General features: G+C 40.4%; 2 protein-coding genes across 9 annotated transcripts in view; one reads left to right on the forward strand and one right to left on the reverse strand.

Annotated features, from left to right (window-relative positions):
- Positions 1-7,986: 7,986 nt before the first annotated feature.
- LOC118540483 (uncharacterized) lies at positions 7,987-9,540 on the reverse strand. Its single transcript, XM_078074139.1, has 3 exons — positions 9,534-9,540; positions 8,401-9,501; positions 7,987-8,082 (listed from the first exon to the last, which is right to left on the reverse strand). Exons 1-3 carry the CDS (start codon positions 9,538-9,540, stop codon positions 8,066-8,068), a joined length of 1,125 nt encoding a protein of 374 aa, XP_077930265.1. The 3' UTR covers positions 7,987-8,065.
- Positions 8,214-17,496, forward strand: part of WAC (WW domain containing adaptor with coiled-coil) — an 86,590-nt gene continuing 77,307 nt past the window's right edge. For 3 of the 8 annotated variants that reach the window (XM_078075307.1, XM_078075308.1, XM_078075312.1), the window contains exons 1-3: positions 9,408-9,583; positions 10,021-10,056; positions 11,590-11,804. In XM_078075307.1, the coding sequence (XP_077931433.1) occupies positions 9,543-9,583; positions 10,021-10,056; positions 11,590-11,804 (292 nt within the window). In that variant the 5' untranslated portion in view covers positions 9,408-9,542. Of the gene's footprint in view, positions 8,322-8,855; positions 8,990-9,407; positions 9,584-9,710; positions 9,772-10,020; positions 10,058-11,589; positions 11,805-17,496 lie in introns of those variants that run through there. The other 5 variants (XM_078075309.1, XM_078075313.1, XM_078075310.1 and 2 more) reach the window with 4 other exon arrangements.

Consider the following 17,496-nt stretch of genomic DNA (forward strand, 5'->3'; position numbering starts at 1 on the left):
TATGTAGGAGGTTTTCAAAGATTTTATTCTCCAAAGTATCTCACTCTTCAGCCTTTTTTCCCTGTGTCTATTGTTTGCCCCAATTGTTACTCCTTTCCCCAACTGGTATCAGCTAATAAACTTGCCTTTAATATCTCCTGGGTAGTCACTTCTGCCTCAGGAGAGTTCTAAGTTAGGCAAAATAAGGGCAAGCCTTTGCACCAGTCCTCCAGGGAGCCCCCAGACAGGTCAAAATAAAATACTACCATTCTTCAAGAACAAGGTTCATTCTGCTACCTCTGGCACCAGGAACCTACACCAGGAATGTAGGCTGTTGTCCAAAACTGCCACTGAACTGGGGATGAAGAAATGAGGCTAGGGTAAGTTTCAATAGCACAAAGCTCTCCTACTGGGATTCAATCAACTTGTTCTTGATTAAATGTTTGCCTGGTTATTGTAACCTTTTACTAATTTCCAGAGTTCACATAAACTTGATTCTGATAATTTTTGCCAAATTATTTGCTGTTTATGTAGAGAGACAGGTCCTTGGAGTTCTATAATGGCCATTTTACTGATGTCACCACCCAGAGACTGATTCTTGGAGAACCTCAACATTTGGTAGTGGAGTAGAGGTGGATGAGTCTGCAAAAAGGAATGAGAGGAGCTGCTAGGGGTAGAAAGAAAACAAGGAATGTGATGTGTTATAGAAGCCAAGAAAGAAATGTAATGCAAAGGGAGTAGCTATCAATGCCAAATATTCTAAGATTCTAAGAAAAAGATGGTAAAATGTTCAGTGAACACAGGTACATAGAAGTCATTTGTGACCTCAAGACTATTTTTCAAGAATCTTTCTTTCCTTTCTTTCCCTCTTTCTTTTTCTCTCTTTCTTTCTTTCTTCTTTCTTTTTTTAAGTAATCTCTACATCCAATCCAACATGGGGCTCAAACTTACGACTTCGAGATCAAGAGTCACATGCTCTACCAACTGAGCAAGCCAGGTGCCCAAGACTATTTGTCAACAGGTTGACATTGGCATTTTGAGCAGGATAATTCTTAAATGTGAGAGACTATCCTACAGATTGCAGTATGTTAGGTATCCTTGACCTCTGACAACTAAACACCAGTAGCACCCTTCACCCTTAAGTCATAACCAAAAATATACAAATCAAAACCAAAAAGTACTGCCACATATCTCAAAATGTCCCCTGGAGAATTAGCACTCTCTTGAAGAACCACTACTTTAGGAATCTCTATTTTGGTGATATTAAAGGGGCAGATGTCAGATGATAGTAACCTGGAATATGAATAAAGGGGTGAAAATGAAACCAGTGAGATGCCAGAGACGAGGCTTACTGGAAATTTGGCTGAAGTGAGGAATGTGACAGGGCAGCAAATGGGGTCAAGGAAGTGTTTTTTTGACATAGGATTCAGATGTGTTTAAAAGCAATGGATATGATCCATATAAAAGGGAGAGTTTAAGTATACAAAGAAAGGGATATTTGTTAGTCTAAAGTAACTCAAGAGGTGGAAGGAAAGTATATGTTAAGGAAGTGGCCTTAAAGAGGAAGTTTAACTCCTGTTTTTGTAACAGTGACCTTAGGACAATGCAGTAGCATCCTAGGTAGTTTCCCTGCTTCCTTCCTTACCATATAGACTATTCTTAACACAGTAGCGAGCATCACTTTTCTGCTTTTAACTCTCCAATGGCTCCTCATCTCACTCAGAATAAAAGCCAAACTTCTTACAATGGCCTATTAGATCCTTCATGATCTGCCCCTTCATCCCCTCCTTTAACCTATTTGATCTCATTTCCTAAAACTTTTCCCCTCAGTGACATTTCACCCCACAGCTTTCCTTATTATTCTTACACACCAGGCACATTCCTGCCTCTAGATATTTGCTCTTGCTGTTCCCTTTGTCAGGAATACTCCTCTCCAAACACCCATACAGCTTGCTCTCTCACCACCTTCAAGTGTTTGCTCAAATGTCATCTGCTCAATGACTACTCTATTTAAAATATTACTCCTTAATCCTGCTCCTTCCTATAACCTTTCATTCTTCTCCATAGTACTTACTACTTTCTAGATCATCATATCCCTTATTTTATTCCTGTCTTTCCCCACTAAAATATAAGCTCAAAGGCCAGGGGGAGGTAAAGATTTTTCTTTGTATGGTTCATTGATGTATCCCCAGCACATAGTGGGTACTCAATACATTGTTGAGTAAATAGGGAGAAGGATGACTGTAGGTAGATTTGCAAATTTGGAAGCAGGAAGAAATTTCCCTTTGGTGGATTCAGTTTGGGAGGAAAGTGGTGATGTTATCTGCTGAGAGTAAAGGGGAGGTAGTAAAGTGAGGGGGATAGATTTGAGGAGAGTGGAAGTTTGAAAACCTTGTTAAAGTGGTGAGAGAGTTGAAGAGAGAAATAAAAGATTGCCTAGATGTACTGGGGGTTCATTTGATTTTGGTGATCATGAGATTTTTAGTAGAATCAATCTATTGTATTGTCCAATAGTCTTCAGCAGTGTGCAATTGCTCAGAGGCATTGAGAAAGTGAATGATTGGGTTAATTCAGGTTGCAGTTTTGCCAGACAGAGGCAAAGGGTTTAGGGTATAGTTCTCAATCTTGGCTGTACTTTACTATTTATCAGTTGGTAGGACTTTAAAAAGTAGCGAGTTTGGGGGGGAAAAAAAAGTGGCCAGTTTGTAAATCGAGAGCTTACCTCTACTGCCTCTACATGAGTAAATAAGGAACTCTGGATCTGTCGACTATTTACATTATTATCTCTGCTTAAAAAGATACATCATATACTGATATGGTGCTGTCCTGGAGATTTTTGCTCCTCATTTCTAAATAGCAATTTTTGTGGCAGCTTTCCTATTTTTCCACATACTTGAATGAAACCCTCACATCACAACTCTGATAACTCAAATGATCTCCTTTTAGTTATATATTAAAATATAAACTCCATAGAAGCAGAAACCAAGTGAATTTGCTTAATACTGTGTTCCCAAGACATGATACCCAGATCAATAATGTTTTTTGAATGAATGAATGATAGCCACCAGCAGTGGGGCATGTATGTGCCAGGTGCTGCGCATTTATGTAAAGTGATTTCATTTACTTCTGACAAACAGCCCTATACCCTATCAAGCCAATTTTAGAGATTAGGAAGTATAATCTCTGAAATTTTGGTAATTTGCCCAACATCACACTGCTAGTCAGTCAATAATGTAGCCAGAGCTCTACATTATGTCATTCTGATTCCAAAAGCCATGTTTTTAACCACGTTTATCCTGTTTGAGAGGAAGTCAAGGACAGAGAAAAAAGAGAAATGCAAAGAGTAGGTAGAGATCCTGGGTGGCTCAGCTGGTTAAGCATCTGCCTTCAGCTCCAGTCAGGATCCCAGGGTCTTGGGATCAAGTCCCACATCAGAGCTCCTTGCTCAGCAGGGAGCCTGCTTCTCCCTCTGTCTGCTGCTCCCCCAGCTTGTGTGCGCTCTCTCTCTGATAAATTAAATAAATAAAGAGTAGGTAAAAATTTCAGAGAATACATTTATTATTTTGTGATCCTTTAGAAATTCTAGCAAAACCTCTTTTAACCCCTTTTACAATCAGAAACATGAGAACTTCACTTTTTGATTCTCCATGAATAGGATCACATTAAAATCACGGTCACCTACAGTCTATGGGCTGATAGTTCTCCCCCTCTATTGGTTGATATGTGTTAATCTGTTGGTTGAAATATGGGTCTTTTGTGCACTTACAAACTTGTAACCTCTCAATAGAGAGGAATGCAAATAGTCTAAGATTTGCTATACAGGCAGTTATGTAAATTTTCAAATGCTATCTAATACAGTATTTTATCCATATTAGGTATAAGCCAGCTTTTCCCTATTTATAACAGCAGGACTGGAAAGATCCAGTCTTTTCCTCTTAAGAATGAACAATATTTTGCTATTTTCTTTGTAATTTTGTAGGCAAGTATTCTTTCACTCAACAAATGTTTATCTGATGTCACAGAGATATCATTCTACTGGGAGAGAAGCAATAAACAAAATATATATTATATGGCAAATAGTAAAATAAAAATAGAGCAGGGTGATAGTAGTGGGGTACCATTTATATAGAGTTCTCAGAGGGAAGATCTTTCTGATGAGATTTAAGTAGAGACCTAAAGAAGTGATCACAGTGTGAACCAAGTAGGACCAAAGGGGAAGAACATTCTAGGCAGGATAGTAGGGCAAAGGTCCTCAGACATGCTTGTATATTGGAGAAAAAGGGAAGAGAGTGATGGGGGGAAAATGAGCAAGTAAAAAAGTCACTGGATATGAAACCAGAGGTAATATGGAGGGGGTAGTTCACTTATAGACCATGGTAAGAACTTTGGCTTTTATTCTGAGATGGGAAGCCATCGCTGGGCTTTAAGATAGAAATAATACTGACTTGTAAAGAGATCATTCTGACTGCTGTGTGAGCTAATAAGCCCTGTGAAAGTAGGTATAGAAGTAGGAGATGAGTTAGGAGGCCTTTGCTATGGCCTAGGGATAAGATGGTGACTTGGACCAGGGTGAATGTGATGGAGGTAGTGAACAAAGATCAGACTCTGAGTATATTTTGAAGACAATACTGGTGGCATTTGCTGATGGGAGTGGATCAGGTATGAAAGAATCAAGAAGGACTCCGAAGACTCTAGTCTCAACTAGAAGAATGGAGTTGCCATTTCATGAAATAGGGAAGACCTAATCAGAATTTATTTAGGGGTGGGGGGAATTAAGAGTTTGGTTGTGGATATATTAGGTTTGGGATACCTGAACATTTGAGCAGTACTGTAGAGTAGGCGGTTGATTGCGAGCCTAGTGTTTAGGGGAAAGATATAGGCTAGAGATTCAAATGTGGGTTTCATTTAGCCAGACACATGGATAGGATTGCCTAGTGAGGGAGAGCAAAGATCAGAGGAGTCCAAGTTGTGAGATTTGAATCTTGGGGTACTCCAGCATTTTGAGGCTAGAAAATTAGGAGGAACCAGCAAGAAGACTAAGCAACAATCATTTAGGAAGGAAGAGAAGAAAGAATGGAACCCTGGCAGGCCAGATAAAGATCTTCAGGAAGAGAGTAATTCATCAGCTGTGTCAAATGCTGCTGACAGGTGAAATGAGATGAAGATAAAGAAATAAAAATTGGATTTGAGAACACCGAGGTTACTGATATTTAGCTGTTTCACAGTGGAGTGTGGAGATCAAGTCTCATTCGTGGATTTAAGAGACAGCAGCAGAAGTGGACAAGTTTGTGCAGAAGAGCAAATCAAAGTGGTGGGGGCATATTTGGAGGGAGATACAGGTCAAGTTTTTTTTGTTTTTTAAATGGTGGTAGCTATTAAGACATGTTTTTAAGTTGACAGAAGTGATCAAGTTGAGAGGAAAAAAAATTGTAAGGAAAGCATACAATTCCAAGAGTAAAATGGAACTCAAGGAAAAGGTGGCAACTTTGATCTTAGGAATTTTGACAGTTTATCCATTGTTACAGGAGTGTAGCAGTGTATTCAGATGTAGGAAGATTGGTAGGTGCAGTGGTGAGTAGGAGGGAGCTGTTATTGATTTCTAATTTTTTTCTATTTCCCTAGAGAAGAAGCAAGATAATGCCTTATTCAGAATGAGGAGTGGGGGATGTCTTCTTAGTTTAAAAGATTTGTTAAACAGCTTTTTAAGAGAGCGGGGTAAATGGATTAGGGAAATTAGCCTGGGGGGAAGGGTGATGAATACAAGCTCAATCCAGAGTTAGCATTGCTGTTTTTCTCCAGCCAAATTCAACTGCAAGCACACAGTGAATTAACCAGGATTGTGGTTTAGACAGGTAAAATGGAGGAAAAGAGAAGGAAAGGATTGAAGGTATTTGTAAAGGATTTATAACAATGTGATAATGGAATCTAAAATAGGCGATGAGGGGCGCCTGGGTGGCTCAGTCGTTAAGCGTCTGCCTTCAGCTCAGGTCATGATCCCAGAGTCCTGGGATCGAGCCCCGCATCACGCTCCCCGCTCCGGGGCGGGAAGCCTGCTTCTCCCTCTCCCTCTGCCCCCGCTTGTGTTCCCTCTCTCGCTGTGTCTCTGTCAAATAAGTAAATAAAATCTTAAAAAAAAAAAAAAAGCGATGAGTTTTTAAAAATTGGGTATAACGTTTAGATGGGTCCTTTAGTAAGTAGTTGATTCTTATTTGAGGTAGTTCTTTTAAAGCTTTTATTTATTTGACAGAAAGAGACACAGCAAGAGAGGGAACACAAGCAGGGGGAGTGGGAGTGGGAGAAGCAGGCTTCCCACGGAGCAGGACCCTGGGATCATGACCTGAGCTGAAGGCAGATGCTTAACGACTGAGCCACCCAGGCGCCCCTAAGGTAATTCTATTAAGTCACTGTGAACACTGACCCACTCCTAGGGAAAACAGGGTTAGGTTCTTGAAAGACTTAGGTCACATTTTCATCAATGTGTTTCTATTTAGACAGCTTATTGTTGATTCCTTAACACTGAACTCATCATAGCTAAGGGCAGTAATAAGCCTGAAAGCTTATCTAGGACCTGTGTTTTCTCCACCAGGCACATCGCCATCTTGTGCTTAGGATTACTTGACAGCACTTCAGCCCTATGCTTGGAGGGGCATTTAAAAAAAGCAAAACCACCGATAAGCATGAAAAGCGCAAAAACCCTGAAAGTATATATATTGTGAAAAGCATATTTATTTACAGTATGAGAGCAGAATTAACCAGTGCTGTCTTGTTAAATTCAGCTGGGAATGTTAAACTTTTCGCCACTCTGTGCAGGTCCATGACTGCTATGCATACTGATCTGGCGATCACAAATTTTAATGAGTGGGCAAATTTGCAAATATAGAATCTATGAATTGAGTAAGCAAATTTGCAAATATAGGATCTATGAATAATGAAGACTACATTGCCTTGTACAGTTTCCTCCAGTTTGCTGCTTTTGATCAAATGGTATTTATCAAAATTTCAGCACACCATTACCATCAAAAAACTAGTAATAAATTTTGCTGCCGGTTTTCAAAAAGTTTCTACATAAGATATACTACTTTGTGTACTCTGCAAATCTATCTTTGGTCTTCAGTGCGTCTGCCTTCAGCTCAGGTCATGATCCTAGGGTCCTGGGATTGAGCCCCGCATAGGGCTTCCTGCTCAGGGGAAGCCTGCTTCTCCCTCTTCCACTCCCTCTGCTTGTGTTCCCTCTCTCACTGTCTCTCCCTCTCTCTCTGTCAAATAAATAAATAAAATCTTAAAAAAAAAAAAAAGTTCAACTCTTGGTTTCAGCTCTGGTAGTGATCTCAGGGTCATGGTATCCAGCCCTCAGTGCCGCTCCAAGCTCAGCAGGAGTATGCTTAAGATTCTTTCCCCTTCCCTCTTCCTCCCCTTGCCCCATGCTCTCTCTAAATAAAACCTTTAAAAAAAGAAATTGCACATAAGACTCTAGGTTTTTTTTAAATTTTTTCCCCATTTCAGTCATTGGCAGTCTTTTTAATTACTGATAGTTTATGGGGCATTAAGTAGGCTTTCACTGGTTCTGGAAAACAGCAATAATCCCGACACCTGGCAGGCATATGTGACATGTAATCATTTCTTTCAATCAGTTTTGATTTCAGGGCCTCTTCCCCACATCATTCCTTCTCTTCATTAGGCCCAGCAGTAACGTTAACTTGTTAGATACCAAGTCAGTCAGTTACTTTTTGATACTGGTTTTTGGTGGGGTCTTATTTCTTCTGGTTTCCTCTTTTACCCTTTTCTTCTGTGCAAATATATATTTACTTTATGTTTATTACAATCTTTTCGTTAAAATAATTCTGCCTTATAAGGAGTTTAGGGCAAGGGAAAAAACCCCACCTGAATATCAACCACTACCCTCAAGTAAAACTTAATTTTGGGGGGTATACTTGACTTTCCCCCCTCCCAATATGCCAATGCTGGTATTGCGCCTGCAGCGGTCTATAAAATCCAATTCGTCGCAGCTTCATTTAGCACACCCTATGCCTTTATTCACATGCAGAACCTCCGAATGAATGAATGAATGTTCTTACGCCAAAGAACTTCAGCGAGGAAGAGAAACTAGAAGAGAAAAATAGGAAATTAAAAAAAGGATAGGGTGGGGAGGACACAGCGGGGGGGGGGGGGGAGGGGGGCGGAAAACAGGAAATAAGTAAGAGGCGGTTCAACACTTTCCCCCAGTAACGCATTCCCGCTCCCTGTCAGCCTCGGTTTCCATTCACCGCCCAGAGCGGCGCTCCCTCCTCCAACTGGGCACGTCCACCTTACAGCCGCACCCGCGCACGGCCTTCCCGCATTCGGTACGACACCCCTTAACTCCTAAGTCTTTCCTCGCTCGGCAAGCTCGCTTCCCTGCATGCTTCTGGGGGTGAGACTTACTTCTAACGTGCCGACGGGCAAGCTCCAGGCAGCCCCGGCCCACCGAAGGCCGGGCGCGCGCTCGGCGCCGGGTCTGAGACAGGTGCCCAGGCCCAAGTTCCGGCTCCCGGGAGCGGGCCGCAGGGAGCAGCGGCACGCTCCCCACCTCCCCGAAGGCAGCTGCCGTCGCTGCAGACCGAGGAAGCTCCTTGGTAACCACCCGCCAGCCACCTAACGGGGGGGGGGGTGTTTCCGACCACCCCGCCGGGGCCCGAAGGGGCGGGGGCCGGCGGCCGGAGAGCTCACCCAAGGGCACCCTCCCACCCCCGCGCCTCTGGGCGCACGCGCAGCAGCCGCAGCCTCCTTTATTTAGTCCGCGATGGCTCCTCTTGCATCCCACCGTCCTCCTCCCGAAGGCGGCTCCCGCCCCGCGCACCCCGGAACCCCTGGGACCAGCCTCGAGCAGGTCCCCGAGCGGGACTATCCCTAAACTGGAACGGCAGCGGCCGGACCTGCGCGTGAAGAAAAGAAGCGGCAACCGGAAAGACCTGACGGGTCGCGAGGAGGCGAGCCAGGCCTCAGAGGAAGAGGAAGGCCGGGGCGAGCCGAGGTTTGCCGAAGGCGGCGTTCCGGAGCCGCGCGGGGCGGGGAGGAAGGCCGAGGGTGGGAGAGGAGGGGCGCGGCGGAAACTGCCGAGGTTTTCCGAAGGCCGCGGCGTCCGAGTTGCCCGGATGTAGTTGGTGGAGCGGCAGCGGCGGCACCAGCGGCGGCGGCGGCGGCAGGAGGCGGAGGAGAAGGACCAGGCAGTGGCGGCTACGGGGGGAGGAGGGGAGGAGGCGGCGGAGCAGGACGAAGAGAAGGCGGAGGAGGCAGTAGCTCTCCGCGGGGCTGAGCCGGACGCGTCTTCTTGCCCCCCTCCCCCCGGTTCGCCGCTGCCGCCGTGTAGTTGGCGCGGCTGCCCGGGCTGAGAGTGAGCGTGGTGTCGGCGGAGGGAGATGGCCCGGGAACGCCGGCGCCAGTAACGGGGAGGTGCTGAGAGTCGCCGAGGGCGCGCCGGGCCCTGGTGCCGGTCCTGCCGCCCGCCCGCCGCCTGCGCGCCCGCCCGCCCGCCTCTCGCGGCCGCTCTCCCCCTCCCCCGACACACACTCACAGGCCCGGCATTGATGGTAATGTATGCGAGGAAACAGCAGAGACTCAGTGATGGGTAAATTGTCTTTTCGTTTCGGGCCGGGCCGCAGCGCGGGCGGGGGGCGGTGGCGGCGGCGGCGGCGGCGCGAGGAGGGGGGGGCTGTTCCTCCTTATCTGGTGCTGGCCGAGCCGCCATTTTTGTTGTTAACCCTGATCCGGATCGGGCTGGGAGGAGGAGCCGCCGCGCGAGCAGGCGAGGACGGAGTGAGTGTGGAGGCAGTGGAGGGCCGGGTTCTCGGCGTTTCGCCCTGGTTACCGCCTTTCAGCCGGGGGTGTGTGTGTGTGTGTGTGTGTGTGTATGTGTATGTATGTGTATGTGTATGTGTGTGTGGGCTCATTGCCGGTACGTTTGGTAGGTCTCCCGCGGGGAGAGGCGCTGGGGGGGGGGGGGACCCGTTTTCTTCCTCCCCCGCCGAGGTGTCTCATATCGCCGTCTCTCTTCCTGTTTTTCAGCTGTCACGACCGGAGGGGGGACTCGCAGCCTTACCAGGTACCAGCCGAGGCCGGGGTGGAGGGGTGGGTGGAGGGGTGGGTGGGGGGACGGAGGGGGGAAGGGAGGAACTGCTACTCGAGCGCAGGCTTCAGAAGTCGCTACAGGCCCTTCGGTGCAACAAATCTGAAACTAGCACCGCCGGTCCCCTTAACATTTTGTGTTTGGTTCTATTAGCGCTCTCCAGCAACGTTTGGTGACTTATTTTGACAGGTGACTGGAGGAAGTTCAGGGTTTTGTTTTTGTTTTTGTTTTTTTAGGGAAAAAAAAAAATCATTCCTAGCCAGGAAGAACCTAACTCGATTATTTCGGTGTGAAGGAATCGATGGGATGAGACGATAGGTGACTTCTGAGCCATATTTACTGTATTTGGGAACTAAAAGTTAACGTAAGGATACTTGAATTAGGTGGAAAGCTTGGGAAGAAACAACTAATTGATTTGCAACTTCTATGTGTGTCCTAAACTATCCCTTCCCCATTTTCATTGTTTTTGGTGCAAATAGTTGAGTTACTAGTGAAAGATAGTGCTTTTTCTCATTGTAAGAATTGAGATCTTTAGATAATTCGTTCTATGGCCAGAAGTCTTTTTATGGATAATTCTAATATAGATGGTTCTAGGTAGGTAGGTTCCTTTTTGTTAGTGCGGTTTCTGCATGTAAAGTTTTTTAAAATTGTGATAGAAGTGGGCCCTGTTTTGAGGGGGAAATCTCATAAGTGGTCGGTAACTATCAGATGACACCAGAAATAAATACTTCCCACTTTCTATACTTAATCACTTAAAGGAGTTTCTAGGCTTATAGTTCTGTTACTGGCTAGCATGAGTTATTAAAGCTCAAGTTAAAAACCCTAGGTCCCTTGGTGTGTATAATACTGTTCTTTATCTTTGGATAGTCAAAAGATTAAACGCTGTTGAATCTGCCCTTCTGAAACATACTAATTACACATAGTAAAAGACTGGTTTATTATGGTTGTCTTAAATGTGTGTTAAAATAAAACTAAACCATTGTGAGGGAGTTTTAGAAATATCCACCAACGTTTTTATATCTTGAAATTATTTTCCATACCTGCAAGAGTAGGTAAGTTAGGTATAAAATGGTTTTTTTTGGATCAAAAAATTCGAGAAATTGATGCTTTTTTTGTAGGTTTGTAGAGACATGCTTATGTATACTTGTGTCTATGCATATCAGTTGTTAGAACACAAGATTATTACATTAGTACTCAAGATGAAACTAGTACACTAGTTTCTACTTTGGATTAAATTTTGTAATTCCCAGAAACATTTATTAAGGAATTAATGTACCAAGGTGTTTGATTTTTTGTAGTTACGAGATATTTAATGAAAAAAAAATTTTTTTTTAAACATGATTTGTACAAGAGTCTTAGGTATTTAGGTGTTGTCTGAATAACTTAAAGGCAGAATTGAAAGTAGAAATTTTAATTTTATTGATAAGTTCATAAGTTAATATGCCAAATTTTATGATAAAATCATTTAGGAAGTTAAGTTTAAAGTTTCAATTCTTTCTCTCTTTTTTGGGGGGTGATGTTTTACAGGCACTTAAGTATTCATCGAAGAGTCACCCCAGTAGCGGTGATCACAGACATGAAAAAATGCGAGACGCCGCAGATCCTTCACCACCAAATAAAATGTTGCGGAGATCTGATAGTCCTGAAAACAAATACAGTGACAGCACAGGTCACAGTAAGGCCAAAAATGTGCATATTCACAGAGTTAGAGAGAGGGATGGTGGTGAGTAGCTTTTTTGATGAAACTTCCACATATACTTAACAATAGCTCTCTGTAAAACAATAGGTGGCAGTGATATTTCCAGCGTGGGGACATTACCATATGGTTATGTCATCAAAATATTTTATTTCTATTAATTTACTTAATTCCTAAATAAGTCACTGTAGAAGTAAGCTATTGAGCTGAGCATCTTAAAATGGATACCAGTGGCTTATAATAAGAGAATGCGTTTATGAATATGACCTGCCAAATGCTTTATTACTGAGAGAAATGCAGGACGTTTTTCTAAGAAAAGAACTTTCACCTTTTCAAGTAAAGTCTTCAGTTTATTCGATTCAGTTTAAGATTTCTTGTTGCTGCTTAAATTTATTTTTATAAGGAGTTCAAATGTGTTTCCTACTGATAAGTTATGAATTTAAAAGCTTAGTACAGTTTTTGAGATCGTTTACAAGTTAAAAAAAACCCACCTGTCATTATAAAATTCTTTTGGGTTTTTGTTAGCATTTAAAATGTTATTTTCCAGATTCTCCAGGATTTTATTAATGTAATTTTTATACCGTTTTCATACAAATATTCAACTTTTTAAAAGTTAGCCTCATTTCTATTGTGTGGTGCTGATACCCTTCAGTTATAACCCTACCTCAAGCTCTTTGTGGTAGGAGGCTAAGAAAAAGTAAATCAGTAATTATTTTCAGATTTAATTTGCCCAGAATTTACCAAAAAATCAGATTTCATGTTTAAAGCATGTATTGAGGCACAAACCCATTTTCACTAGAGTAATTAAAACATCTGGTTTTTCCCACTGTAAGATCTTCTGTTGTTTAATAGATAACATGTTTGAGATACATATATACAACAGTGATTGTACTTTCAGAAGCTTCTAAGGAAACTCAAATGAGTGCCATGTGGCTTTCTGTCCATGAACTTCTCAATACTTTGCTTACTTTTAAAAAATATCCTTCATCTTCTGGTCCTCTTTTTCCGCCTCTTAGGATGGAGATCAGCTTTATTCAGTGTGATCAGATAATCAAACATGGGTGTTCTCTGTCCATAGTTATTGGGTTGAGGAAATTAATGGTTAGATTGCATTGAAATGGAAGAATTTAGACACTGGATGGAAGGAGAATACAGTTCTGTTGAATATAGCTATAGCATTGTGTTACTGATGCAGATAAACTTTATTTTATTTGTATGTAACCAGTAGGAGGTGGGTTTGGTTATTAAAGTGTTAGAAGTCCTTTGATGGCAAAACTACTTAAACTATTAATATTTTTAATTTTGTGGGTAAATTTTCCAGTGTTAGATATGGTTTGAGATGATACTATTTTCAGTTATTCTTCTATAGTGGATTTCATTTTAAATGTTAGCTCTTGGAAGGCAGGTATTGTTTTGTGTTGTACTGTGCTTTATTTTTAAAATTTTGGTGATTGTGACAAAATAGGATGTGGTACTTCATCTCCTTACAGATGAGTATCTTAGATTTTCTTCTAGTGATTGTGATCTGGTTAATGTATCCTCTATCTCCAAATCCAGGAATAAGTCAGTTCAGGCGCTCTGGGAAAGTTCTGTAAATGCTTTTGAACATTCACAGTTAACCATACCTGATAATTCCTTTATAGGTGAGTTAATCCCAGGACCATTCTGTTGCTTACTTATTCAACAAACATGGGGCAACAGTTGTGTAGTATTCCTGGAAGTAAAGATAAAATGTGATCCTTGCCTTAAAAACTAGTTTGAAAGGCTTTGACTTTTGGCAGCTAGTGGTGGTTGTAGCTGCTAACTTTATCTGTACTCCTTTTTTCTTCATTTTGATTTTAATTTTGCTTCCTATGTGAATTCCAGATACTTCTAGGGTTTTAGTTTTCTTTTTATTTGCATCTGGTTGCTGATGCTTCTTTTGTAAGAAACTTGTAATTTTTCTCATCTAGTCATTTGCTAAGTTAAGCCCCACTTTCTGATTTGCTTTTTAGCTGTTTATCTGTCTTCTTCTGGAGCCTTTTAATTAATAAAATAGCTCCATTTCTATCTACCATTTCTAATATGCCTGGCTGCCATATTCCTTTATACTATGTATGAATAATAAGTATCATAAAATATGAGATCTCCATTCTGAAGTTTGGAATGTCTCTTTGATGTTAATTCTCTTAAAGATGTGAAGTGGTCATTCTTTTCTCATTAATACTTAGATATTTAGTCCTTATACACTGACTCCTGGTATTTTCTTTTATTGCTGATACATGTTTGAAACTGAGTTTTTTTAAAGTGCGTAAGTTTGATTTTTTTTTTTTTACAGGCATTTGTATTCTTTTGGATTTTTATTTTTAAATAAATGTAAGTTATATATATAAGTATTCATATATATAAAGTCAAAACCATTTCCCAATGTTAACTGCAGTGATCTATGCACCTGTGTAAGTAACTTAATTTAAGAACAGGTTAGGGGGCGCCTGGGTGGCTAAGTTGGTTTAAGCATCTGACTCTTGATTTCAGCTCAGGTCATGATCTCAGGGTTGTGAGAGTCAGCTCCACATCTGGCTACACACTGGGTGTGGAGCCTGCTTAAGATTCTCTCCCTTCCCCACCCCCCTTAACAAACAAACCACTTTTAAGAACAGGTTAGTATATTGTTTATTGATCTAATATCAGTATGTTATTCTCATTTTCATTTTAGGTTTTTAAAAAAAACCTAGACTTTAGTAAATATCTACTAACTTAAGAGCCTATGTACTATGATTTGTAATTTGCATTTTAGAAAGCAGGTTAAACAAATGTGGAACTTATAAAATCAAGGTTGGGCTTTACTGGCATCTGTCTACATCACAATGTATTTTTTACAGTGATTACTAGATTTCTTTTATGGCACCTTGGATTTCCTTGGAAAGTGGCAGTTCAGAAGTAACGTATAAAAGGACTTTAAGTAATTTACTAGGGAAAGTAAAAGCAAGGAGAGGGATTGTCAGTTGTAGAAATCTTTAGTTTAAAAAAAGACTTACTATAGCATAATATGTACAGTTAAGAGAGTTAGATTTTGTCCTTTTCAGATTTATTAAAGGGAATGTAGATTATTGTAAATTAGGGGCCGTTGAGAGTATAATTAAAGATTCTTTAACTTGATGAATCAGGTTATTTTTATATATTCTGTGATTTATTTGCAAAACAGTCTTTTGTTTAAAAATAACCAAAAGCAAGAATCTTAAGGTACAATCATTAGATTTGTTTTTATAACTTAAACATGTTTTTAAAAGTGCGGCTGACATCCAAACGGCAGAAGTACGAACCTACAGTACATGTTGAATTTGTATTTTCGTGGAATTTTAAGAACACTTTCTCTTTAGTTATTAAAGTATGTTTTTCTTGAGACTTGTTTTAAATGATTATTTTACCAAGTAACTTCAAGAATGATAGTGCAGATGAGTTTAGGATGAAAGGTATCTTAGCAAGGATTCTGGAAAGATGTTCCACAAAACTTCAACCTCTTGGGGGTTGTCCTATTTTTCGCATTCCACTCAGAATTATTTGTAAGAAACTTATTAGAAGATATATTTGGAATACTTGTTAGAAACCTCTTTTTTGGGGATAGCTTAACTCAGTTGACTAATTGAAAAATATTCTTCATTGGTTTCCTGAGCATTTAGGTATCTTTGAGCACAAAGTAAAGTTGCCTTTAGTGGTTTTGGTAACCATTGTTTCTAAAGATTTGAAAAAATTTTAGCTGCATAGTGAAAGTTTTTATTTTGTTTTGTCATGTAGCCATGTTTGGAGATACTTGGAAATGTATATTCATCTAATTTTCAAACAAAGGATACTATATAACATTTGAAGAAATTGTTCTATAGGGACTATTTGGGGATAATTGGTGCTTTTATAGTTTTTAAAATATAATTTAGTAATGTTTGAATCTTTTCACATTGGGTAATAGATTGATACTTGGGTAACACGCACGGCCTTATGGTTATTCAGGTAACTATGTTTTGAATAAAATGAAATGTGCTTTGCATTTGTAATGCTAGAAACTATTATAAAAGTGAACAGTCTCCTTTGATCCTCCTATTGCTCTTGGAAGGTAGAACAGATAGCATCCGTTTCACAGTTTTACAAATGAGAGAAAATTTACTTGTATAAAATTGAACAAATAGTGGCAGAGCTGACTCTAGAAATTGGTCCTCTCTGTTCTGGTAAATTGTTTACACTGTCAGAGAGGAAACATTTAGGCATATTGATAGCTTATTTGGTGGGTGTTTACTATAGCACAAATTTAAATTTAAAGTCCTATCCTCTTGTATCTTAAAGCTTTCACCCAGCATCCTCGGTGGTTACACCTAATTTAGTCCTTACCAAAGCCACGGCATTGACAATGGCACAATATATGTGTGTAGTTCTAGACCAAGATAGCACGTCAGTGTTTGACTTTTTAAAAGAGTTTTAACGTGAAAGTTTGCCAAAATTTTCGTTTGGAAGCAGCCATTTTTCTCATGGCCTTATATTCAGATACTTGTTTTCAAAGCAACTTAGAAATTTCATACAGAATCTGAAGTTTACTAATAACTTGGATTTCATTCCAGTGAAATAGATAAATATTACCTATTTTTATTGATCCATGCTTTATAATAAGATAGTAAAGTAGGCAGATAGGTTTGCATTGGATCTCCATAGGTCAGTTAAAAACCACAGGAAATAGGTATTCCATTTCAAGAGAAACAGAATAAGCTTGGCAGGTTAGCAGTCCTAATATTTCAGTTCTTTAGTGTTTTTTTTTTTTTTTTAATTTTAGGAAATATATATACCCTAGACACGTGTGCATGTATTTGAACACATCCATGTCATTTGTCTTAATCATCACTTTTTAACATTTTTGTTTTTAAAGGGATGGTTATATATTGTTAATGATATAATGATATTTCTATTTCACAATCAAAAATATTTTGGAATGGTTCACTTTGATCTTTTTAAGGCAGTCTTAATTGAACTGTTTTTTCGTTGTGCAAGATGTAAAGTTTTTGGTATAACAGGATTTTTGGTCCATAATTCACAGAAAACTAGATTGTCTCTGTTAAGTGTCTGCTTATTGTCTTCTGTTGTGCAGAATGGTTGTGGTCTATGTAGTTTATCATTTTGTTACGATGCTGGAAAGAGTGAAGGTAGCAATGAGCTGGGGCATCTTTACCGGGATTCTGTAAGTGGGACCACATCTGTAACTACTCTGCTTCTGGGACTCAGTATACTAAGTATCGGAGATACTATTTGTTAATCATTTCAAAAGCAGTTATTTAGGTCTTGCAAATGTCTCCTAAGGGTCTCTCTTCTACTTATTTATCTGATACTTTATAATTTTGAAAGCCCTTTTACACTGTTTCTCATCTGATCCCACAACAACCCTTTGAAATAGACTGATGAAGATTATTCCTGTTTAAGTGGGAATACTTGGGAATATAATTTGAAGGTAGAGCTAGGGTATTATATATAGTTAAGAGACTGGCTTTCCAGTTTTAACAATTAATAGTAGCTTAAATACTTCACTTGGATTGTAGTTATAACCACTTCCCAGTTCTTAAAATACAACCATTATACTCCTGGCTACCACCTTCTCTTACCAGGACTCTGCAAAAGCCTCTGAATGGTGTTCTTTTTGCATCACACAATTATTTCCCACACAAGTGGTCCAGTTAAAATGCCACTCAGCTCACATCAATCTCTT

This window comes from Halichoerus grypus, chromosome 6 (assembly GCF_964656455.1).
Source record: "Halichoerus grypus chromosome 6, mHalGry1.hap1.1, whole genome shotgun sequence".
Classification (NCBI taxonomy): domain Eukaryota; kingdom Metazoa; phylum Chordata; class Mammalia; order Carnivora; family Phocidae; genus Halichoerus; species Halichoerus grypus.